This window comes from Astatotilapia calliptera, chromosome 20 (assembly GCF_900246225.1).
Source record: "Astatotilapia calliptera chromosome 20, fAstCal1.2, whole genome shotgun sequence".
Lineage (NCBI taxonomy): Eukaryota > Metazoa > Chordata > Actinopteri > Cichliformes > Cichlidae > Astatotilapia > Astatotilapia calliptera.
This window is the reverse complement of record NC_039321.1, coordinates 5,733,932-5,760,218: the sequence shown is the minus strand read 5'-3', so window position 1 is coordinate 5,760,218 and position 26,287 is coordinate 5,733,932. Positions and strand designations below refer to the sequence as shown.

The 26,287-nt window shown below is 39.4% G+C and overlaps 1 protein-coding gene across 2 annotated transcripts; it reads right to left on the bottom strand.

Annotated features, from left to right (window-relative positions):
• Positions 1-1,550: 1,550 nt before the first annotated feature.
• On the bottom strand, positions 1,551-9,852 carry ccn5 (cellular communication network factor 5). Of its 2 annotated transcripts, XM_026155327.1 has the most exons (5): positions 8,939-9,852; positions 7,856-8,072; positions 7,169-7,417; positions 4,019-4,260; positions 1,551-3,252 (listed from the first exon to the last, which is right to left on the bottom strand). In XM_026155327.1, exons 1-5 carry the CDS (start codon positions 8,999-9,001, stop codon positions 2,965-2,967), a joined length of 1,059 nt encoding a protein of 352 aa, XP_026011112.1. In that variant the 5' UTR covers positions 9,002-9,852; the 3' UTR covers positions 1,551-2,964. The 2 variants fall into 2 exon arrangements, with proteins under 2 accessions (XP_026011112.1, XP_026011111.1); XM_026155326.1 differs by lacking the exon at positions 8,939-9,852 and having other exon boundaries at positions 7,856-8,147.
• Positions 9,853-26,287: the final 16,435 nt, after the last annotated feature.

Genomic DNA, 26,287 nt, shown 5'->3' with positions numbered 1-26,287 from the left:
CCCCATGTTGTCACGGGCCACAAAGGGACTCTGGTCCATGTTTAATGCCTTGTGGCGGTACAATGGAGTGCTGCAAAAGGGCTGGAAGGAACCAGCTACTGGCAAGATGAGGTGGCAGTTGGTGGTCCCGCGGGCCCTGCAGGAGATGGTGCTTCGCGCAGTGTATGGGGCCCCAGGGTCTGGCCACTTTGGTGTCACCAAAACACTCCGCCGCCTCCGGCAGGAATTCTATTGGGCCCAACATAGGCGGGATGTAGAGGAGTTTTGCCGCTGCTGCGACAGCTGTACAGCCCAAAAGTGGCCTACAGCCAAATCCCATGCCCAACTGCAACAGTTTTCGGTAGGGTACCCTATGGAGAGGGTGGGGATGGACATTCAGGGTCCTTTTCCCCGCACAGAAAGGGGAAACCGCTGTATCCTCACAGCTATAGACTATTTCACAAAGTGGCCAGAGGCACACAGTTTACCTGACCAAGAGGCCAAGAAGATTGTGGATGCTCTGGTGGAGGGGATGTTCAGCAGATTTGGGGTGCCTGAAGTAATCCACACGGACCAGGGCAAGAACTTTGAGTCCCGTGTGTTTGCAGCCATGTGCGAGAAACTAGGCTCCCATAAGACCTGTACAACACCCCTCCACCCACAGAGTGATGGTCTCGTTGAGAGATTTAACCATACACTGGCAGAGCAACTGGCGCTAGTGACGGCTAAACATCAACGTGACTGGGACACTCATATTCCCCTGGTCCTCATGGCATATCATTCAAGACTCCACTTCGTGCTCCCCTGCCTCTTGATGTTGGCCAGGGAGATCTGGACTCCAGCGGAGATGATGATGGGCCGACCCCCCGATGCTGATGGGGATCAATCAGGTCCTGACTATGCAAGGAAGCTCCAGGATCGCATGGAGTCAGCTCATGACTTTGCTAGGAGGAAACTGATGAGTGCGGGGGTGCGGCAGAAGAGGAACTACGACGTCCATTCCAGAGGCCGACATTTTGACATCGGGGAACTGGTCTGGGTGTACAACCCCTATAGGAAAAAGGGTAGATGCCCTAAGCTGGACAGTGACTGGGTTGGACCCTGTAAGGTTCTGGAACGCCTGTGGGAAGTGGTGTATAGGGTACAACTGCCCCCAAGGGGACGGAGGGTCGCCCTGCACCGGGACAAACTGGCCCCCTATTGGGGCGCGGCCACTTCACTGGGATAATAGGGTGGGCCACGGACAGATCTGGACTCCACCCCTACAGACTCCACCACCATTGTGACACACAATGATGGTGGCCAGTCAATCAGATCAGCTACCAGTGACAGAGAGTCTGTAGGAGAGCATATGTGTGGTTAGCTGAGAGTGTTTGGGGGGCGGGTGTTAGAGAATGTTGTTGTGGGTGTGTGCGGAAAAAAGGAGCGAGAGTCAGGGGGGGTTGTTTTGATTCTGGAGACTGCATTTTTCCCTGTCGTTTTGTTGTTGGCTACAGCCCACAGTAGCCTTTGTTACTATTCTTAATAAACACCGGTAACCGGAACACCGATCGTGTCTGTCTTCTGTCGGAGGGACGCTACAAGATAATTGGACTTTTAATAGAGATCACGTTCACTTTTTTCATTTCAGAATGTATCTTTATATTCAGCTGCTCATGAACCCACAACATCCTTATATCCACCACTGTAGCTTTCTAAGCATACTAGGTATTTTTAAGTGAGACTGAAAAAAACCCTTAAAGGAACAATAAAGAAATATAACACATTAAGCCAGTATCATAATAAGAGTTATTAAAAGTTAAATTTATCCACAAAGCTGCAAAAGGATTTTCTTGTTGATTTTAGTGTGTATATTGGTGTGCTACAAGCAAGTTTTAACAGCTCATCAGCAGCAGAAAGTCATGACAGATGAAGTGACATAATTAAAAGCTACAGTTTGAACAATGTAACTATTTATACAAACATAATAACCACAAAAAGCACAAAATCCAGTGGGAGTAAAAATACAGGGCATACTTTAAAAAAATCACTGTACACGAGACACCTCTTTACAGTTATTTACATCAGAATAATAAATGAAAGTGCAATGTAATCCCATTATGCCACACACACACACACACACACACACACACACACACAAAGTTCAAAAGTTAAAAGCTGCATTGCTCACGTCAGAGAATATCTAGAAATTGTCATTACAAAAGTTGTAATCGTTCTGTGGGTTATGTCTTTAACAAATACATATTTCTACATCACTGAAAGTTGAATTTATAGACACAAGTTACAAGTTAGAAATAAAAAAATCAGTCTTTAAAAGTATGTTCATGACCAGTTGACATCATGGTCAACTGTCTTTAAGTTATAATATAGATTTTAGGTGACATGCTTCTCTTTTTACAGGCCAGATTTCAACAATATTGGATGAGTTTAATTTGATCCATTTTCCCAAAACTGAATTATAGTATATCTACGTAGTGTTTAACTTTAGCCTAAAGATTTGGGAAAAGTCAAGATGTTTTCAGTGATTTTAAAATATTGCTTTTGATATCCAAGGCGAAACATTATTGGGAATCACTGTACTGAACAATTCTGGGAGGAAAAAAGAAACCAAATCAGTGCACATCTGAAAGTTATTTGTAAAAGTATTTCTAGAACTTACTTTGTGAGTTATACATGTATATTACAGTCCCTAGCTCTCCTACATTTATGTTTCTTTTCTCCCTTTCTTGTAAAACACGTCTACTTGTTTTCTATTGACTCTCAGATGAAGTCACAAACTGGCAGAATGATGCTTTCCAGAAGTTGTGAGCTGTAAATAAGTGCAGACATATTCATCCAAAATCACAGTTTTCTAAAATAATAATATTCTCTTTCAGTGTCCATTTGTTGTTTACGTCAATCCACCTGGGGATACTTTTATTGTGAAGCCATTGAAACATTCACTGAAGTCTATAGTTTTAGTGAGTCCGTGCTCTTACACACTGATCAGGGTCTGTATCCCCACAGAGCGGGATTTGTAAAAGGTGCATAGGGGCAGTTATTATGACAGGCGCATGACTGGATCATCATTACAGCTCGTTGCAGCAGTCTGCCAGTGGGACATCGGAAGGTCACCTCAGCAGTGCTGGTTTGGTAAGGTGTGCAGCATCGCGAGTCAGTGCACTGACCACAGTAACGGACTCGGTAGGCATGAGTGCTGTAGCAGCCCTGGTGAACTAGCCGAATGGGTCCCGGTGACGTGTAGCTGGCCTTGCAATTTCCTTTCTGTCCCCACTGAAACAACAGTGAGAAGAAGAAAAATCAGGTAATCAGTGTAATGATTCAGTAAGGCTAAAGATTCAAGATGTTTAGGTAGACTTCATGACAATATGCATTTTTTAATATATTTTATCTGCACATCAGTAACATAGGCCTACAAAACCTCTAAAAACTCTCTAGAGCCTCAAAGCCTCTAAAAATAATTGATGGTAAAAACAGTGGTTAAAAAAAAAGGTCAGTGAAAGGTTGTAGTTCAGTTAGTTAACGAGTATAAACATTGACTGCAGATTTACAGGAAGGCCGACTCCACTCTGCTGCACGAAAGTGGGACCCACAGTTTTTCAGTGACTAGTGGGAACTACTTTATAAAGTCCCCTTTAGTACTTTTAACACTGAAATGTTTAATTTTTTTTTAATGTAGTCTGGGTTTAGAGGAACCCCTCCCCCATCTGATTGATGAAATCTGTTTCAGTATCATTCTGTGTCAAAAGGCAGACGAGAGAAACGAAACAAAAAGTAGAATTGTTCTGTCACAGCTTCATTGTGGTGTCTAACTAGACAGATTCTTATCATTGTTTTCGTAGTTGCCTTAAAATGTCTTTTTACCTTTTGTGATATTGTGTTAAAAATGATGACATGTCTCTGCATACTTTGTGTGACCCGGTGAACTTTCTCGTTACAGTTTTGAAAGAAGCTATACGTGAAACTGAAATCAAAGGTAAAACCTGACAGTACGTGTAAATGTACACATTTACAGGATGTGGGTTTTGTTAGCGCTCACCATGGGCTTCCTTGGGGCTGGCTGGAAAGTGTGGCAAGGTCGCACCTTACACAGGCGAGTTTCTATTTCCAGTTTGCATGCAGGATTCTGGTTAGAAACCCGTGTGGAGACCCCCGCCCCACAGCTCTGGGAACAGGCACTCCACTGGGTGCTCTGCTCTACACAAGAGGAGGCAGGCGAAAACTTGTTGTTTTGAAGGTGATGCCTCTGCAAAGATGGCCATAACTGATCCGGTTTCATTGCTGGGTGGGGAGGGAAACCAAACAAACCAATGAGTACAATAAGAGGAAAATTCATGTCCAACGTTCATGTTGCGTTAAGTAGACAAATGTGATTCTAGTCTTTGTGAAAATTTAGCACTTATTAAACTTCTTAATGAAAGTTTTAATTAATCAATAAATGTATTTATCTATTCATTTACTTTAATAAAGCTTATTACCTGTTTTCTTAGCATATAAACTATATAAAGTATTGCAATTATCTATGCATAGTGTGTTACACCCACTACTCCAACACCATTGTGAAGTTTGCTGACGACACAGTGGTGTTGGGTGCCATCTCCAACAACGATGAGGCGGCCTACACGGACGAAGTGAAGAATCTGGCATCATGGTGCCAGGACAACCATCTCCAGCTGAACGTCAGCAAGACCAAGGAGCTGGTGGTGGACTTCAGAAGGAGTCAGCACAGAGACTACAAGCCCATTATCATCAATGGCGCTCCAGTGGAGAGGGTGCAGTCCTTCAAGTATCTTGGTGTCCACATCTCCTCAGACCTGACATGGTCTGCCCACATTCAGGTCCAGACCAAAAAGGCTAGGCAGCGCCTGTACCACCTACGACAACTGAGGAAGTTCAGGGTCTCTCCAAAGATCCTCAGGATTTTCTATACAGGCGCTGTGGAGAGCATCCTCACACAGGACATGACATCGTGGTTTGGGAACAGCTGTGTGAAGGACCAAAAAGCTCTCCAGAGAGTGATCCGCACAGCAGAACGCTGCTGCAGGATTGCTCTCCCCCCGCTTCAGGACACCTACACCAGGAGATGCCGGACTAGAGCAGCGCAGATACTGAAGGACCCGTCCCATCCTGGCAACAAACTGTTCCAACTTCTGCAATCTGGTAGAAGGTTCCACATCATCCGGGCAAGGACAGAGAGACTCAAGAGGAGCTTCTTCTACACAGATGCCGTTCTTCATGTGCCCTGATGGGCTGTTTTTATTTTAATCTGGGCAACTTTTTTTTTTCATTTATAGTAAGTGTATTATAATGAGCAGCTTTTTCCTTTACGGTAGTCAATTATCACATGATACTGCTCAGCCAATCAAATCATTTAGCACGGGGAAAACAGCTTACTGAGTAGACGTGATGCAGAACAGGAAACTGAGAGTAGAAGGGGTAAAGCTGAGATGATTTATATGTAGAAGCTAAGAAGAAAAAACAGAAGGGGGGACTCAAACTACACCTTTCATTATTTTTAAATCAGTTTATTTGAAGACAACTTTATCAAAAGCTCTTTCTCATTATTGAATGCAAACTTTATTATGCTTGGAATTAGCAAAGAACTTTTTAGTATTATATTATTATTAGAATAAGATAATAGTAAAGATTGTTGAAATACTGTTGAATTGTATTTTCTTTTGTGTGACAGTTCCTGACTATATACTGGCATCGATACAACTGTGTACTGCATACTTCAAAATATATTGCATTTACTTAGAGTGTGGGACTTTATGATGTTGTGGACCCTTGTTTGAGGAAATTTTCTCAGTGGACCTCCTTAAATTTCAATTGAATATCCCTGCTCTTGCTGAAGTGATTAATCACTGTGGGATCCTGCTTTGAGGTGGCCTATTGCTAACTACCTGAGCTGCTGAGCTACACAAATACTGGAAATGCATCAAACCTTTAGATCAAATTCTAAATGCACCAAAACTAAAACAACAACAATCTGAGACTGCATCATTTCATCAATGCTGACGATTCCCTACCTACCATACAGGAATTTAGTCCTGAAACCAGGATATCTAGATGCAAATGAGTTTGGTATATTTTAGGGAAAATGAAAACCATCTCTCTAAGTTTTTATTTAAATTTGTGTCAAATCTTGCCAACTGCAATAATCCTTCCAACTCTAAAAGTTACTTTTAAGTTGGGCAAATCCCCACGTTTGCCAAAACGTTCATGGAGATCTTTTCATAACTTCTGAATAATCACACTACCAAACAAACAACTACCAGTGCAGAACTGTTCACAATCTAAGCAGCTGACTCCTCTCATTACCTCAGCACTTACATATTTATGGTGATCAGCCTGCTTATATAGCTTCCTCTTAATCCAGCTTCCCAACAGAGTTTGAAAACCTTTATTTTAAAGTAAAGTAAAATGGATCCTGTTTGGACTTTTTCACCTCTCTGGTTCTTTTTTTTGCTCACATCAAATTTTAAAGCTACATTTAGTGCATTTTTGTGCAAATAAAAGCCACAGAACTAACACATAGAAGTCATAATAACCGGCTAACTTTCAACGATGACACAGTAGGTTTTGTATCGAAGCACAAAATGTTCCTTTGCTGTTCTCATAACTTAGTTTGAGTCAGACAGTGTTTGGAATTCCAGATGTTTTCAGACTGGCTTCATTTCCCCAACACCCATCTCATGTGCTCACACACTCCCCCTTTAATGAAGTAATGAGGTCTTGACATGGCTTCATATATTTAATTGTCACACAGCTTTGGTTGTTGTTATGAAACTGAGAAGCATGGTGACTGAGGGGAAAAAGGATGTTTTCACCCACAAAAATGTGGTTTATATTTGGATTTGGGGAGTTTTCCTTTGGCTTGACACACCCCGTTTAATGCACAAATACTCCAGTAAAAACTTCCAGACATGACCGCCGGTAACAGAGCTCATAAAAAGGAATGAAGGATTATATTACATATGGATTGATCATCAGTGAGGAGCAACTAAGACTCATACGCTACATGAACATACGTTTGGCACTAGAATCCAGACACTGGAAAATATGTTGTAGACATCCAGCTCTGATGTCAGGAAAATTTAAAGGAATCATTAAACATGTCATGCTAGCTCTTTTCCCCACCTGTAAAACATCAAAATACATCTGTATCAGAGAGTCATGCATCCATTACCTGTAATTGCATCCTGAATGACCGTGTTTTCAAGGTTTTCACACACCCATTCCTTGCAGCATTTCCCAGGTAGTCGGATGTATTGTGGGTTGGGACAGTCTGGAGTGGGAAGACGAGCATTCAGTGGACAAGCTGGCACGCAGGTCACCCCGCCCCCCCTGCAGCGGCAGTAAGTGTCACAGGAGGGCTGGAACGACTGCCCCTCCTGGTAAAAGATCCCACTGACCTCACAGCCCAGATCCTTCTGACCTGTTAGAAACACAGACGTTGTCTTTGCTTATCCATTGATGTGGAAACTTAATCAGGAAATGGACAGATTAAGTTAGGTGGAAGAAGCAGAAGAAAACAAGAGAGAGGTGAGGACACAGGAGCTGCTGTCCCTGCAAGTGCTTGCATCACTTTATGGAAAAGCAAGTCTCTTCAGTGAGACACTGTTAAGTTGTTTTTCATTTGGAGTGTTGTCTCTGCAATTTATCATGCCCATGGGTAATTATTACAGGAAATGTGTCAAGAGCAGTCCTGAATCCACTCAGCTAAGCAGACTCTAACATTAAGTGTCAGTCTGTGTGTCCCAGTCATGCAAACTGGCTGAGGCTCTATCTACTCCCTCCCTATGTGTCCTCCACCCTTATAGCCTACCCACACAGACATGGGCCTGGTTGTTTGCTTGTTAGAAGTGACACTCACTGACACACTCCCCAGGTAACCCAGGGAAGCTGGCGCTGTAGTCGCACTGAAGCCCTCGCAGGTTGTCACAGGGAAACATCTCAGTACAGGACTCGCCTAGTTGCCGGGCACACACCTGGCAACACCGGCAGCCATCCAGCACCAGGGGTACTCCTGTGGGGCACTGAGGGACAGGATTGGGGCAAAGGCATGGCCTGTCACACAACTGGCACAGCACCTGGAGGAGCAAGAAAAATAAGTTAGAAGGTATGACAATACGACAAAACCTGAAAAGATGAGAGAAAATCATCATAAATCAGTCTTCTGATGTTATGATCATTCCAGTACCAAAATTATTACTCTCATTCCTTAAGAAAAGAAGCAAAGAAAATATTATAAGCATTCTCAGAAGCTGAATCGGTATCCAACGCAATAAAGCACTGCTTCCAATTACATGTGTCTGAAGGAGCCAAAACACAGGCGAGGTCTGGCCAAGTCCACTTTCACTTTACAAGAGAAGCCTTCAAGGTTTTACAACAAAGTTACTGTAAAGAAATGCAGTCAACAACTTTTCAAATACATAACTGCAAAAAAACACAGGTGGGACTTCTTATTCATATTTTACATCATATTCAAGGGAAAAAATGTAGTCCCCCCTTTTATGTTGTAAGAGTTTTCTGTCTGTATTTGTGATGTTACCATAACACTGAATGTCTACTGGTTTCTAACAGTCGGCTACACAAAACGAGGAGGTTGATGACAAGTAAAGTGTGATTTCACTTCAATTTCTGGCATTTGATCAACCAAAAAAAGACATTAACAACTAGGTAAAAATAAAAATATTAACAACAGTCTTGCTTGTCTAATACATCACCTTTTCTTGATGGATGACTTTAATCATCTCATCTTTATTTCAAATCATTGTAATAAAATCAAGGCAAATGTCGTCTTTCTTTCAGAAAACATTAACAAATACTTTAAAAAGGAAATGTGTTGATCAATGAAGGAAGAAAACAAACAATTCAGCATTACATACCTACAATACTCTCTGATAAAAGTCTCATTCAGAATCGATTACTGTAAATAAGCTGGAGGAGGCCTCACCTGTGTAGTCACACACAGCAGTACAGCCAAAGCAATCACACAGTCACACAGTTGTCGGTCCATGGGGGCTTGTGTTGCTGATGGAGCTCGGTCTGTCTCAGTGAACTGTGTGACGGTGTGGTGTGACCAGTGCAGCTGTTTGCTAACTGCTCCTTCTTGCACCGCCTGACATTTATAAAGTCTGGACGCTGATGTCACGGGCTGACTACTGTGTAAACAGCAACTGGACTAGTATCAGATGTTTTACATTCCTCCTCCCTGCTGCCCATTTCCACTTCCATACACACACTCTTTTTCCTCTCCTCCCTCTCTTTCCAGTCTTGCGGGGTTCTAAGTTTGCACAGCTTCACATAAGCTAAGGAGAGAAAAATACATTAGCAAGGTTGTCAACAAGTCAAACAACTTCCAGGGCTTTTGTGGTAACAATTCTGATTTAAGTGGAGAAGAATTTATGTAGCTTATGTTTACATAATCTGCTGGTCAGTCAGATATAGTTCATCTTTTCACAGAATGAATATAGAGCAGATATTTTCACGGTTTTTCATACCCAGATCCCTCAAATGCTTGTGAAGCCCAAATATGTTGAGTAGTCAGACTTAAAAGAGACTTAATCCTTCTCTTAGCTGTGGTTTCCATGGTGTAAAGGTGGCATGTCTGAGGTTTGCATGAATTTGAATCATTGTGATCTCTTGTGAGAGAAAATGAATGGGAACCTGAAGGCAAAAAGCAGAAAGAAAAGTGGCAGATGAGACAAATTCAGTTTAGCTTGAATACGAAGTACATGAAGTACTAACCAGGAATTTGAAACGTGAGGCTTATTTGAAATCACTATGATGGTGTTGTTCTTAAACATCATAATTAACGTCAGGACAGGACCATCACTGCAAGCATGTTAATGTGATGTAATACCTTTGTGACCTGTGGAAAAACACAGCAGCTGCAAAACGTTTTGGCAGAAACACTTTAAATCCAAAAACCTTTCTGATGTCTATTGAGGTGATATAAAGAGCAACAAAAAGTTAGTGTAAGAGTCAGAATGTGGTGGATAAACAATTCCATTTCATTTGGGAAACTGGACAAAAAGGTCAGCGGAGATTTTTGTTGACTTCCTCTTTTTCAATATTATTTTCATTTTCAGTTGCAGTTTCGTTATGTTCAAGCAAACAAAGCCCAGAAGTTTGAACTAAAATAAACATTTTAACAAATCCCAAATGTGTTGGAAAGTCAACTTCACGCTCACTCACACCCAACACAGTTTCAAAAAGTTTTAAGACTAGTTTTAGATGAAGTATTTTTCATCATTTACAAAGCTGTGACATCACAACAACCATTTGGTCAAATTCACCTGTGAGACTTGAGCAGTTTTAAGTCTTATGTTCCAGGAATGACACCAACATGGTCATAACAGACTGTAACAAATGAATGAATATGGAATTGCAAAAACAACCAAAACAAAACTGCAGTGAGCCAATATTCAGAAATACCCATTTTAGAAAACACAGCCTCTCAGCAGAAATAAATATGTTTACAGCCTAACACAAAAAGTCACTTTGCATTTTAGCTGCACAGCTCAGGTCGAGTGGTTTAGAGATAAAGAAGAGTTGCTTTGGACATATGCAGAGGATGGACACTGGATGCACTAGGCCAGGGGTCTCGAACTCCAGGTCTTGAGGGCCGGTGTCCTGCAGGTTTTAGATCTCACCCTAGGTCAACACACCTGAATCAAATGATTTGTTCATTACCAGGCCTCTGGAGAACTTCAAGACATGTTGAGGAGGTCACTTAGCTATTTAAATCAGCTGTGTTGGATCGAGGACTTCAGGACACTGGCCCTCGAGGCCTGGAGTTTGTGACCCCTGCACCAGGCAAAGGATGTTGACTACAGAGCTGTTAAGCAGGAGGAAAAGAGGAAGACCCCAAAGAAGGTTTATAAAATTCAGGAGGCTATGCAGAGGGTTAGATAGAGCTGGAGGCAGATGATCCATCATGGTGACCTCTAAAGTGAAGCTGTATCACAGGGTAAGCCCTTTATCACCCTTGCTAACTCTAAACCAGGGGTGGGCAACTCCAGGTCTTGAGGGCCGGTGTCCCTGGAGGTTTTAGATGTGTCCTTGAACCAACACAGCTGATTTAAATGGCTAAATGACCTCCTCAACATGCCCTGAAGTTCTCCGGAGGCCTGGTAACGAACTAATCATGTGATTCAGGTGTGTTGACCCAAGGTGAGATCTAAAACCTGCAGGACACCTGCACCTCGAGGCCTGGAATTGCCCACCCCTGCTCTAAACGGTACTATCTTTCACAAAATAAACATCAACATTTCTGATAAGACTTAGACCATGAACTCATTAGGAACCTTTCAGATATCTGTACAACAAGATTTTATTTTGAAACTGGAAGTTTTGCCCCTGTCAACCATTAGAAAGAATCCAGTTTTAAGACACTTCCCCATTAATTAGGGCTATAACTCGTGTTACAATTCACTCTGAGAGGACATGAGCAAGCAAAACCACCAAGTTACTGGTTAGACATGATTCATAACCACAATCGTTACATCATGATGGCAGCAAAAGTAAAATCAGCAGATTACCAAAGCAATTAAAAAACTGTTTAGTAACCAAGTTGGTTTCAGTTTTTTTTCTCCAATCCTTCATGCCAGTGTGGTGATATTTCCCTGGGTAAGCAGGAGCTTTGACCTGTTTCTACAGCAACGTTAAGAACATATCTCACAAAATTGACATTAAATTAAAAAAACATTTTTTACCACTATTATATACACAAATTATAACAATTATTCGTGTTGTGGCCACATTTGTAAAAAAAAATATAGCAAAAAGATTGCAGACAGTCATCAATTGAAAGTAATTCATCATTATAAAAGAATTCAGTCTAAGGTAAACTAGGAACAGATGACTAAGATTCAACAGTACCCATTTCTCACATGCCTGGACGGTTATGCTAGATGAAAATCAGTGATTCATCAGGAAGAAATCACTATGTGTGCTTAATTTCATTTGGATGTTGAAATGTTAAGTCTGAATCAAGAAGTTTTGTTTTGATTCTAGAAATAAATATAATTTGTTTTTATAGCACTGTTACACAAAATATAACAACAACACAGTCAAAGCCACAGCGTCCCTTGACCTAAACAAAAATACTCAAGCCATTGACTTAAATAGAAAGCAAGCCTTTCATTAGAAAACAATTCAGTCAGAGGAACACTAGGAATAGATTCCTAAGTTTCAACATCAGCTTTTTCTCACATTATATGGGTGGGCAAGAAAGACATCCAGTCATAACTTATAAATAAAAGGAGACAGACATAAAGATAGAGAAGAGGAAAGAATGTGTGTAGCTTACAGGTGGACTCCAGGTGGCCTGCCAGTATGAACATACTGCTGGGGCTCAAACTGAGCTTTCTCTGAAACTATGCTTTCCTGGCCGCTACCATGTGCTTTCCATGCCCTCCAGAAATGACCGAACCTGGAAGGATTGCATTGTAATAGCTGCTAGCCCCACTGTAACATGCAGCAAGTTTAAGCAACTAAAGCCATAAACATATGTATAAAAAGTAGAGGAAAAATATGAGGTTTAAGCTGAATATGGGCAGCAAGTTCACAGACTGTCCGTCAAGCTTCATTATTCTTGTTCTTTGATCAAACATGTATGAAAGGGATGTAGTCAGCCAGTATCAGACACAGTGAAATCATATCTGCCAATTTAAACTGAGACTAGCAAAAAAGCCTCAACACATTTTTCCAAAGCCTACAGATGTTGGAAATGTCCCAGACAGTGAAGTATCGCTCTCAATCGCAGTGAACTCCTTTGAAGAAACCCCCAAATCCAAATCCTGCACAATAACCCCCATTCAGTTTGGGCGAATATTGTTTTGGTATGTGACGGTATGCAGGAAAGTCTTTTGGATTCCTTGTTGATTTATGAATGCAAAACCTACAGGGCAAAGTAATGAAAATATTATTTGTCCTATAAATGTTACTAAAGAATTCATTGATCTGTGTGCTGAAAGAAAGCCCGGTCACTCTACCAAATCTGTCACTGTGAACCAGAAATGTCTAACACATGTTCAGGGAGAGTTGTCCAACAACCCCAAAATTCCTCAGCGTGCAAGTAATACAAAATACAAGGCAGGTTTAGTCTGTGGTGCAGATACTCTGTGCTGATACTCTGACATTGTAAAGTTCTTTAATCATATTTACACATGTGAAAATCAAATGGGCGTGATTTGTCTGAAATCAGACAGTACCCTGCACTCATTAAGGTTAAAAAGCGCTTCCACATTATTGTCTGTGAAGGTTCTCAGTCATCCAGGTCATCGTAGTCAAAGGAGCTTGCAAAGAAGAAGAAGCTTCTCGGATGAGAGGTGAAACTTCTTCAAGTAACTTAAAGATGTCCAGACGCTTTTCTTTGCAAGCTCCTTTGCCTTCCACATTATTTTTTTTTTATTCTTACTTGAAAATTAATCAATTTAAATATCTGATTGGCAGCTGAATATTGTTTTTCCATGTAGACGACACATCACAGAACCTGTTACACGTGTTTATTCCCATTAAATAACTAAATTAACAGCTCAGAAAACGTGTGGTGGAAACGGTTTGTTTGCTCTCTGAACAAATGTATGATTTGTTTTGTTTCTTATTTATGAAAATGAACAACTTTAAAACACAGCATTCAGCATCAGGAAATATAATAACATGTGTATATGTTAATATCACGTTTTAATGTGTATGTAAATAAACTGCACACTGAATTTGTTCTTCTTCCAAAAATAAGTTTTTGTAGCATCAACAGTTGACCGAGACAATATTTAGCTCTGCCAGTTTGTGGGTTTGGGTGGTGCCAACTAGCTGCCTGTGGCTGATTTAAGTGTCTCAGAATAAACATGGTTTGTGCTGTAAAAGCCCTGAATAATACTAAAATCTTCTCCCAGAACAACATTTGTCACGTATTCAATGAAATGCAGAGCACTTCAATTGGTGTCTAAGGTTTTGGCTCTTAGAGTCACTGAAAGTTTGCACTGGCAGGTTTGTCTCTGCCACATCTGCAGGTACTCTTTGAACAAGGTGGGCAAATCAGCCTTGAGTGCTGGAACTTCCACAAATAGCAAAAACATCCGACTTGCTGTCTAGTCATAGTTGACTTTACTAAGCTATACTGAGTCATTATTCCAGGATCGCCACCACACCCTGCAGAGGTCACAGACTGAGCAGTCCTCCATCCAAAACAAAATAAAACCTCAAACTGCCTTTTCTGTTATGTCTGATTCCTTCGGCTCTGGTGCACCTCCCCTTAGATTGTCAATAACACCGTCTTTCAGTGATGCTGAAAAACTTCTGAACACATTTCTAATTTACTGAATGAAAACTCAAGGATGCAGAGCAGGGGCTCATGAAAAATACAGTTGTCAAAAACATCTTTCTAATATGTTTGTTCAGAAGATGCTGGATGATTTCAGCAAATGCCTTTTTTTCTGGTGTATGGTTCATTAATAGTTTTTTAGGTGGCTATTACCTGTCTTGCTCTCTTTCTATCACATAAACTATGGATGAATGAAATACACAGTCCTGATTTCTTTCCTAGTTGTACGACCACATAAGTTGTTCCCACCAGCCACGACTGCCTAACTGGTACAAATCTCAGAAGCAGCCAAAAAGTGCAGCTTAAAAAAATACTTTCATAAACTTTTCAATACGAAGAAAACAGACAAGATGAAGGGGTGAACATTTAAGCAGATGTAAAACATTCCCAAATATTTATTGAAGTGAAGCACAATAAAAGTGCTTTCAGCCCTCAAGTCCATGTGTTTCCTCTGAAATACCTTCTGCAGAGGAAGTGCCACAGGTGCAGTGCACAGCTATTACATGATGTAATGTACAACTTAGATTGAATAAAGAGGTCTACATCTATCCAAAATAAACAACTGAGACATGATTTAATTCTGCCAAGACACTTAGCCAGACACTAAATAGAGTAATTACCAAAGTTCCACACACCAGTATCTAAAAATGTCCTAAGACAGAACTGAAAACCACAAAATGAAAACCATACCAGTGAGAAAGAATTTTGATGTATGATTTAACATGATAATATGATAAATTCAGTCCAGATGTCAGGAGGCACCGTAGGACACAGACGCACACTTATAGTCAGTACTCTTCCAACATGAATTGCTCTGCTGGTTTTGCTTAAAATTATACCTGAATTCCAGGCATTCCAGCACAATGTGTGAAAGTTGAACAGAGTTGCCACAGGAACGCTCGTAGCAGGCGATAAGGACATCGTCAGGTCCTAAGGTCACTTCCTGACGTACACGGGGCCGAGGTCACTGCCGTGTCCACTGCGGAAAAAGAAAAGCACCGCTCGTCTAGACACACATCCACACCCACTCACCATGACTGCTTCACTGCATGGGTAGAGGTGGAAACAACTGTCTGTGCAATGACAAATCACAGCTCTGCACAGCTCCATGTGTCAGTTCCTCGTGAAATTATAATGGTCCATGTTAAGTAATATAATGGCAGGAATCACGTGTAGACTCAGGGCTATCCCTACTCTGGAAAAAATGGTGGCCAGATCACCATTTTTTCCAGAGGGAAATATTTCTACTATTGGATGGATTTCTGTTACGTTTCTGCACATGTTCAAGATTTTATTGAATTCACCCATGCAGTTTTACTCATATATCCAAACATTTGCCAGGTACATTTTTCAGGATCCTGAATTTTTCTGTAATAAGACCATAAGACTGACCCTAAATTAAACAAGCAGTATGCCCTTACAGCTCACCTGGTTGAGCAAGCAATCCATAAGAATAAAAGTATGAAACTAGGCAGAGAAAGCATGGGAGAAACTCTATGCGTGTAAGGGTTGAAGTCTGTTAAATAAATTGAGAAAAGCAAAGAACAGGTGGACACAGACACACGCCTTGATCAGTTAGAGAGATTAATGCTTGAGTTCCCTAAAATTATTTGTACCTTCTTTCATGTTGCTTTCAAGATGACGCACCAGCTTCCCATCAACCACAGCTCTGTACTCTGTGATTAGTGTTGCCAAAGAACTTCTAAAAACATAAGAACTTGTGCCCGCCTAACTGTTAGTTTCCTAGCATAAACATTTATCTTCCCCTGACACCACCTTGCAATCTTCTGCCTCTTTGATATTTCACCTCTCATATAGAATATATTCCACCTTTGTGTACATTCCTTCACTCTTATACGTCACCTTATGTACTTCACTCTTCATGAACTCATCACCGCAGCCAATTTCATCCTATTTGCAAAATCTACTTCTCTCTGCCCATCCACATTTCTTTTCTTGAAACCATACCTACTCACCACCTCCTCAGCACCTCTACACCTTTCACACACATGTCCAGTTAATGTGCTCCTTTTAACTGCCCTGAAATCCAGCTTTTTGGCAGATATTCAACGTCACCCCAGCTTCAAAATCTCCTCATCCTGTTTGACTTTTCATCCACAACACTTTTCACTTGCTCTTCTTTCAAGATCCCCCTACTCAAGTTCTCTTCTTGCCTATGCCAACTAAATATTCTGAATCCACACACACACACACACATATACATATATACATATACATATACATATATACATATACATACACATATATACACATATATATATATATATATATATATATATATATATATATATATGTATATGTATATATATATATATATATATATATATATATATATATGTATATGTATATATATATATATATATATATATATATATATATATATATATATATGTATATATATATATATATATGTATATGTATATATATATATATATATATATATATATATATATATATACATATATATATATATATATATATATATATATATATATGTATATGTATATATATGTATATGTATATATATATATATATATATATATATGTATATGTATATATATGTATATGTATATATATATATATATATATATATACATATACATATATATATATATATATATATATGTATACATATATATATACATATATATACATATATATATATATATATATATATATACATACATAATCTCCAGATGCTTGCCTTTCTTTATCTCTTGATGTCTCTAACATGCCTTCCCCCGCTCATATTTCTTAGTCTTAAGCCAACAGTAAAACCCTGATGGCCATGCACCATTTCATTGTTGAAATCAAATATTTGATGTTTGCATGTTTGATTTAGCAAAGATTTTATGCTCGATGCCCTTTATGACACATACCTCCCTATGTTCTTGGGAATGACAGCAGGAGTACACTGGCTTGTGGCCCCTCTGTGGCTGGGTTAGTTTCAGTAAGGCAGGATTTATAGCAGTGGCTATGAATTAAATGACCAATTCAATTACCACATAAACTAGCGACTAGGTACCTGTCTACCCAGCATCAGTACACTAGCACTCTATTGCCAACATACAGATTTAACTCAAAGCACCACAGAGTTTCTAGGATGGTTTTAACCTTGTCTTGCTTCCTTATGTCCTATTTTTAGGTGTTAGATTTTCCCCCTTTTCCACCAAAATTACTTACATATACTGCTATCTCATCATCCTCGTGTCTGCTTACTTTTTTCATCTGACCCTGGGTTCAGAAGGGTGTTTTTGGAGAGCTGATTGTAGCAACATGAAATAAAAATATTCTGCTGCATTTGTTTACTCACCTAAACCAACAGCATATCCATTTCTGGTTTCATTTACTAAAAATAAATAAGAACAAATAAATATGGAACAAGGTCTCAATTCATGATGGCAACCACATCCTAGCATGGCACTCAGACTCCGTATTTTTAGTTGAAATTGTTGCTAACTTCAGTTAGATACAATCTGCTGCAGCTGCAGAAGTATATAACACAGAAAGACTGTATGCATGTATGTAAAGCATAATTTAGAGCTGTGGACTTATCTCATGTTACGCAATATAATGATAATTAAAGCAAACAATACTGAGGAACAGTTGGATGAACATTTAGCAGGAGTTCAGGACACATTTCCAATGAAATGTTTAATTTACTTTTCCGTTCGACTTCAGTTGTAAGATAAACAGTCTAGTCTTCTCTAGATCTGCATCGACAGCTAGATCTTTCACTGATGGCACGCAGGCACCTGTCTCGGTGCGTGGGAGTACTCAGACTGAGCTGTTTTCATTGTGGTAGTTCAGAAGCCGGTGTCACAGTTCCTTATCACAAGGCGATTAAAAAAAATATTTTGATTTACAGAGAGGGCAATGCAGAATAATCTGGCTTCTAAACCTGAAAGACTGGTTTTGAATGCTCTAAAGTGTTGACAGTTCTTTGGAATACTTTTTTCACTTCTCTGTTTGTTATAAGTTATATCTTATTATATCATTATATCTTACCTGCACTTAGTTTATGCTGTACCAGCGGTCAAAGGAGTAATCAAAGTTTCTGTCAGTTATTTCCAGAAAATGCATCTGAAAATTGGACCCTGAAAATTATTATAAAAATTCCAGCTTTCATTTCTTTAATATACGTTATAAAATAAGATGATTTCTTTCTTCTTTTTTGTGCCTATTGTGAAGCGTTCTAACTATCGCAGATGCTCTTGAACCACTATAAGGCGAGAGAGACCTCTAGTGGCCAGAGTGAGCAGTTTGCCCTTTATCTTTTGACTGATAAAAATCAGCTTTCTCATATCCGGACAGGCAGAGATAAATGCACAAAAACACAAACTCATCAGCGTTAAATTGTCTAACTTTGAAGCTCAGGCGTAAAACTTTTTTTTCTGACAAAGCTGATGACCCGAGTCATTCCTCTGTTTGGATCAAGTCATTCACATTTGTCTAGTCACTGTACTGGGTTTGGTCTATGTGTTGTTTGTGGTTTCTCTGTACTTATCTTTTGTCTCTGCACTTTCCCCTCACCCTGCACTGCAGATGGCTGCCCCTCCCTGAACCTGGTTCAGCCCAAAGTCTCTTCTTAAGAAAAACATTATGTAATGCCAGCTCTGCATTTTGTTATAATTTAATCATTTGCAAAAACACCAACTAGTGACAATGTAACATCTTTGCTTTATGGCAGAAAAATAATCGGACCACTGAGCTTTTCCTTCTTACATTTAACAAATGTTGGCTCACTGTCTTATCAGTGAGGTTCTTTCTTAAGGTTGAATGGTCTTTATCTTACAATTAAAAAAACACATTGAGACAACTTTTGTTAAGTTAGCTTAACTGAATTAAATACATGGTTCAATTTATAGATCTAAGTTCAATTTACAGATTTCACTTTCAGGGTTCTGGTATTTCCCTTATCCACAGGCAGAGCTGAGGCATGGCCAGAAGTGACTAAAGCCACAAGTGTGCCCATCTCACCCAATGGTAAGAACAAGATGAAGTCTCTGCTTTGATACTAAGGTGCCCATTAAGCAGTGATGCTTCCAAAACAAGTCATACTTGTTCTGTCTTTTTGTAGTTTCACTGTCATGAACTTGACTATGTAGGTCTGTTTTGTTTTGTTTGGTTTGGTTTGGTCTTTTGCAGTTTTTGAGAATTACTTGGTCTGCTTTCCTTCCTGGGAAAACAGAAGGCAATGATTTACAAATCTGATAAACCCATATTTTTTTTACAATGGAACATAGAAAACTTCTGAAGTGTTTAAACTGTGACATCGTATTAAAAACAGCTTATTTTGAATTGGATGGCAGCATCATGTTTCAAAAAGCTGGGATGAGGCAAGAAAAGGCTAGAAATATAAGGGCTGCTGCAAAGAAACTGCTGGAGCAAAACTTTGCAACTAATTTGGTTAGCTGACAACAAGTCATTAACATTAGAAGTTTTGCTGGTTGACTGCTACAGCTGTCTCAGGGCATCCTGTGCAGTTAGCCTCGTGGTAGTAAAACTAAAAAGAAGAATGAAAAATGCTCCGCTCTTCTCCTCTCTGCTCTTCTTCCCTTTTCTGGGAGGCAGTGGGGAGGTAGAGCGTACAGCCCGATCCGGCGGGGAGGTGTGGGAAGCCAGATCGGGCGCCCCCTTCTGGCTCTCCTCTCTATTCTCTCCTATCTTATCTTATCTTACTTGTCTCACTCCTCTCTGTCACCTTTTCTGTCCCTTTGAAGAAATGAGGCTCCATAAATGCTAAAGAGGTAAGTATTTCTCAGCTGCAGTGAATAGATAGAATAAACTGTAGAAAATTAAACTGGAGAAAGAAGAAGAAAAACTATTTTAACATAAACCATTGACACACTCCGGGGCCTGATCAACCCTGGCAGGGCCTCCTTGGATGAGGGTGTCTAGTGATAAACACCTGATGAATCTAAAGTCCACTACTGACGATGTGTCCCAAATTTTAACAATTTAGATCAGATCTCTAATCCCTAAACCTAACCAGGGAAATGGCAGGCTAGCTTGGGTAAAAGAACAAAGGTTGAGGCACACAATGATGTGTGCTGCTGGTACTCTGGGCTGCTTTCCTCACAACAGCCATCCCTCAAGATTTTCTCCATTAAAAGCAATGCATAGTCCTGGATTGTAACAGCTAGTCCTTTACTGAATCATTACTGGGTATAAAAAGAGCATCTTAGAGAGGCTGAGGTTCTCAGACGTAACAATAGGCAGAGGTTCATGCATCTAAGATCTGAAGATGCAAACTGTTTCAGAATAATGTTCCTAAATGTAAACTTGCAAAGAGAGAGAGAGAGCCTTTATTTGTCAGTTGGAGTTGCCCACACCGAGATGACAGACCTTGCCAACCGTACATACAATACAAAACATCACATTGGGGAGACAGGTCAGGCTAGGTAGCAAGGAAAAACACAGAAATTTGTAAAACAAAAGGTCAGACCAGGAGAAAAAAAGAATTTCTGCTCATACTGATCCCTAAAAGGAGTCAGCATGAGGAGAATACAAAATACTCCAGCACATAAAAAACACAAATGTCATCACATCTTGGTGATGGTGTGGCGTGTCAGTATCAGTGCACATGCGTGTGTGCGTGTCAGTAGGTGTGTCCTGTGTTCAGCCTGAGAAAGTGTCCTTTCACCCATTAGGCGAAGCTCCACAGTCCGCAGCCTACGCAGCTGGCCTTGTGGGATCGGGCGAGAGAGACAGTTCGTTTTCGTTATCATATCTCTTGGAAGAATTGCTGTTGTTCTCGTTTGTTCCAACCTTCAAGAGCATCCAGCTGGCGCAGTCAGGGTGGGGGGGTAGCCGAATGAAAGATGATGGATATGTTGTTTTGGAGCGAACACGCTGCATCAATTTTACAGTTGTTCTAGCATCCATCACTGGTGTCCAGGTTTATCTCCCGTTTAAGAGCTGTAAGCTCCTCCAAGATCTTTCCCATAATACATTCAGTAGGAACAGTCTGAGCGCTTAACTCTCTTCCCACATTTTCAATCAAAGCGGCCAGTCTTGTGGGGTTTTGAACTGCAGACTTTAAATATCAAATAATCTACAGTACGTAATATCCACAATATTGATTTCTGGTGAAATCACTGTTTGCAAGGGAAAAGGTCAAAAATCTGTATCACATGCCCATCACTGGGTCCTCCAGTTGCACTGCATTAAAAACAGACACGATTCTGTCATGGAAATCTCTGCATGGCATCAGGGACACTTCCAGACATCAGTGTCTATGAACAAGGTTCACAGTGCCATCCAAAAATGCAGGTTAAAGCTCTATCATGAAAAGAAGAAGCCACATGTGAATGTGACAACATTTGTGGTCGCGTTATCTGAAATTGAAAATAATTTTTCTTTCTGGGTGTGAGCAACATATGCTCACATTTTTTTCAGGCATGTCTTGTGTAATGCATTCAATACAACTGCATGGCTTTGCAGTAGAAGGGTCCAAGTGATAACGTTGACATTACAACAACTGAAAACAAATTTCCCACGCATGGGACTAATAAAGGTTATCTTATCTTAAAACTTTTGACAAATCACGAAATGAAAGATGCAAAGAAAAGCAGCAAGACTATCAGACAACAACATTCCTCTGCCAAAATCCAGCAACTGGTCTCCTCAGTTCCCAGACATTTACAGACTTTTGTTAAAATAAAAGAGAATGCTGCACAGAACATGGGCCTGCCGTGTTGCTGACATCAAACTTAAAAAGACCTTGTTTCCTTCTTTAAAAATTTTCTCATTATTTCAATGTAAACATTTTGTTTCGCTTCATTGTAAAAAAAAAAAAAATGGGTTTATGATCTTTGCAAGTTATCAAAGTTTTTTTATTTAAGCACTATTCCAATTTCTTTGCAATCAGGGTTGTATTTTTTGTAATACTTTTGAACATCTGCAACATGTGGAGATGAATTCATGGAGATGAAATGTAAATGTTTTCATCAATATATCCTGTCACATTGAGGAATGTGGTCATGTTTGCAGCTTTCCTTTGCATAACATCATGTGAGATTTGTGAATGTGAGAATATTTGTGGGACGAGAAACCCAAACAGCAAATCAAATGTGTGCCAAAGACAACACCCACCCTCCTTCTCCCTCACCATTGGTGCTGCCTGGTGTAGTTTTGAAAACTCAAGATCACCAAAATGAGAAGCAGCACCTTCCTGATGGCAGGACTAAAACTTCACAACTGAACAAGGCCTTTTGAAAATGTACCAAGTAGTTTGCATAGTTTATGGCCAGTCTATACAAAAGCATATAACACCACATGGTAGAAAGTAAATCTACCTTCGGTTTGAGTAGACATTTTAGGTTATGTTTCACTGCCACCTGCTGGAAATTTGCTGGGCTTTCTATTGGCAGCTATAACACCTGTCCAGTCTCTGCTGCACAGACTTTGCCATCATGTCCAGTCACAATGATTTTGGCAGTGCACTAATGAGTGTATAAATCCTGTCTGTTTCCAAGTGACGCCCAGCTGTGAATGTTCACTGCTGATCTGTCAGTTTCTCTTCCATTTTCTGTTCTAAACACTGGATAAGATTTACCCACTTGTTTCTGTTAAAATCAATTTAAACAGAAACAGTTTGTACTGAACTAAAGAAGCAAATAAATGTTCTCCAAAATGACTAGAAACAGCAAGCCACAAGCACATCTGTTAGTAATTATCATGTTATTCAGAGAATATGTGAAGTATTGCAAGATTAAAGCAAAGTCATAAAGTGATATTTATGACAACTGCAGACTCTGGCATTTTGTGGGAACAGTTTGGGGGAAAACATGTATCCTGTTGACAACATGTCCGTGGTGCTGTCCATAAATAAAAGGTTGTGTAAGCTGTAAAAAGAAAGAAAGAAAGAAAGAAAGAAAGAAAGAAAGAAAGAAAGAAAGAAAGAAAGAAAGAAAGAAAGAAAGAAAGAAAGAAAGAAAGAAAGAAAGAAAGAAAGAAAGAAAGAAAGAAAGAAAGAAAGAAAGGAGAGACCTCCTTCCTCCTGCTTTGAGTGAGGTCCTGGCCAATATCACCTTTGGACTATAGTAAAACATCACAAAAACTTTTGTGGCTGAATGAAATCAAATCTGTGTAGTTTGTAGCATCCACTTAACGGCATGTCTGAATCTCATTGATTAAAATGACATGTACCATTTCCAACATTACTGTATTTGTCAAACATCAAAGCAAACTTGTCCTTTTTGATATCCTACAAGGAGCAACAAAAAGCAAATATTTAAGATATGTGTAGCCTCTTTCTTTCGATATGAATATTTGTTTATTCTTTAAGACAAAGACTTCTCTGTTTCTTATGATGATAATAAGAAGATAAAAAAGGAAATGGGAACTGTCGACCATGCATGTTTTTCTCTCATTTCTCCTGTGCCTGCACAAAAGGCTTTTCAAAACATTTTCTAATCGACCTCGCTAAAAAACGCTTCATGTGTAAGGCCTTAGAAAAAACTCTCTGTTAAAGACACATCAGATTTATAGTTTCACATCTGTAGTGCAGCTTTTTTAAAACATGATGCCATTGTCTCTACATTAATGGGGCAGATGAGCTAACAGCTGTTAACAGTTAACATGTCAGACTTGTGTTAACCAAGAGTCAGTCCAGTTCTTGCACAATCTTCCTTATCTTTATTAAATGCTGCACTGTTTACATGCTAATAAGCATGTAATGGAGACTTATTTATGGAAGAGGAAAAGAGTGAAGGGAGGCACTCAGATATTTTTTCACACTGGCTCAGTGGAATGTTTTTTAAATTGAAAATGGATTCTTTGTTGATGAAAAATTGTAGGATTGCTCTGAGCTACAACCACTTGTTGATGCTAGGAAGTGAAGAGAGGAACCTCTGTGTACGCTCGGTCTTGAAGAGGCTTTAAACAGAAACTGTGTCTTCAGCACGGGTGGATATAACAAAGTAACTCCAGTATTGCTTAAATACATATCTGTATAACCTTTTTTTTTAATGAAAATGATAAGTACAATTTCTGATCATTCTACAGTTGTTTTTAATGAAGTAACATTGTTAGTGTATGGCTTTGAGTACTTGTTGCATTAGTATTTTTACTTGAAGTATTACATAAAGGACGGGGATAGCCACTTCCTCCACCACTGGTTTTCAGTGATAAAAAGGTTCTTGAGAAAACTGCTCACAGCAAGACGGACAGATTATCTGGACAAAGAAGGACTCTGGAGCTGCTCAAATCTAATTTTCCAGCTTTAGGCCTCACAAATAAAATTCTTCTGGCCCGTTTAATTGGAAGCAGGATATTCAAAACCTCAGCAAAGAAAACTGAATTACTATCTCATAACAAAAATGCTGATAATTTATAATAGAAAAAGAACAAGGGGCTCATACAGAAATGTCACTATTATGAATCATTTTAGTGTTTTTTTGGCAGCAAACAGAAGGCTTCTGTGGATTGAAAGTAGAAACTAAGTGGAGAGTGGTCACATGTGACTGGCAATGATGATTGGGCTGATTTCAGGGGAGGTCAGCATTGGTTAAAATGCAAAATCTGCTGCCAAAGCAGATTGAAAATATAGCACGCAAGTTTGACATTCTGTTCACAGCTGTTTGGACTCAAGTTAAAAGAGGATGTGCTCACTGTGTTTAGATTCCCATGGACCAAAATGTTCTTTGTGTAAAAAAGAAAGTACGGTTTTTATAAAGTGTTGTCAACGCAGACGACAAAAAGTTTTGATTAGGCAGAAATATTATTGCAATTTGAGCATCACCTAAAACAGGTTTTTGTACTCTTACATAACAATTCATTTTCTGCTTCATTGAATTCACATAAGGTTGATCCTCTTCATTAGAATTCACCATCGCATCCTGTTATAATGCTCACATGTCACACCTCCGCCATACACACAGAGATGTTTTTCCTTTAGGCAGGTTTCTATAAATCTCACTCAACTAATTATTATATTACATTAAAATTGGTGGAAAACAATGTGTTTAATAAAGCTTTAACGTTTTCCTTCCAAATGCAAATAATATTGCATGTTTATTGTAGAATAATGCAGCAATAATGCATGCAGTAATATATATTTCTTTCAGTTATATATAAAAAAAAATGCAAAAGGAAGCAAATTATATGATACATGATACAGCAGAGGCATCAAGCAGTTGTAATGTTGTGTGTAACATCCAACAACAGATTAAAGAGAGGCTTGATGCTGCAGTGTTACTGACCCGGGGGCTTCCATGCAGTCAAATGTTGATCAAAATGGACTAGAACTGTGATCTGATCCAGAGGTTTTTATTCACATACCTTTTATTCAAATTTTATTTAACTTTATTTAATAGTGCATCAGTTACAGTTATGTGTTAAACAGTTATTCAAACAGCTTCTTTGCGTCACTGCATTGCATAACTTATAGATTGGTTAACCAGTTGCCTGCTTTCTGCAGACAGAAATGACATTGCAGTAATTCTGCATCTATGTGAAGTTGTTTTTAAATGCGATAACAGCAGCCTCAGAGATGCAGATTAGTGATAAACATTTCAAGAGAAACATGATGTCTTTATAGCTGCAGATGATGGAAACCAAAGCTGCGAATGTGCTTTTTACATTTTTTGTAAGTGGTATGAGAAACTGGGACCAGCTGGTTAAAAGTCTAACCATTTTATCTCTGTGATATGAAATTTGAAAATACAAAAATAATGCTTCCCACTGCCATATGGTGCCATTATTATTGTTTCCCAACTAAAACCTAAAGATAAACTACACCGGTTTCAGCCCTTAATTCAGGTCTGAGTTCAACACTTTTAATGCTGACAGAAAAAGAGTCTAACCTGTTGTTGGGATTAGGAGGTTGTGCACTTTCCACGCCCAGCTATTTGAAGCATTTGAAGTAGGCCAATGGTCTTTGAGGTAAACGGATTCTTTTAAAAGCTCCAAAGTGAAGTTTATTGCAACAAAATTAATATTTTTGTT

Coding starts and splice junctions, on each gene's coding strand:
- ccn5 (XM_026155326.1), bottom strand. CDS start 8,147: ATGATGATTTTCTCTCATCTTTTCAGGTTTTGTCGTATTGTCATACCT. Junction 4,261..7,168: donor CATTCAGGATGCAATTACAG/GTAATGGATGCA, acceptor CTCCCCACCCAG/CAATGAAACCGGATCAGTTA. Junction 3,253..4,018: donor CAGCCCCAAGGAAGCCCATG/GTGAGCGCTAAC, acceptor CTGTTGTTTCAG/TGGGGACAGAAAGGAAATTG.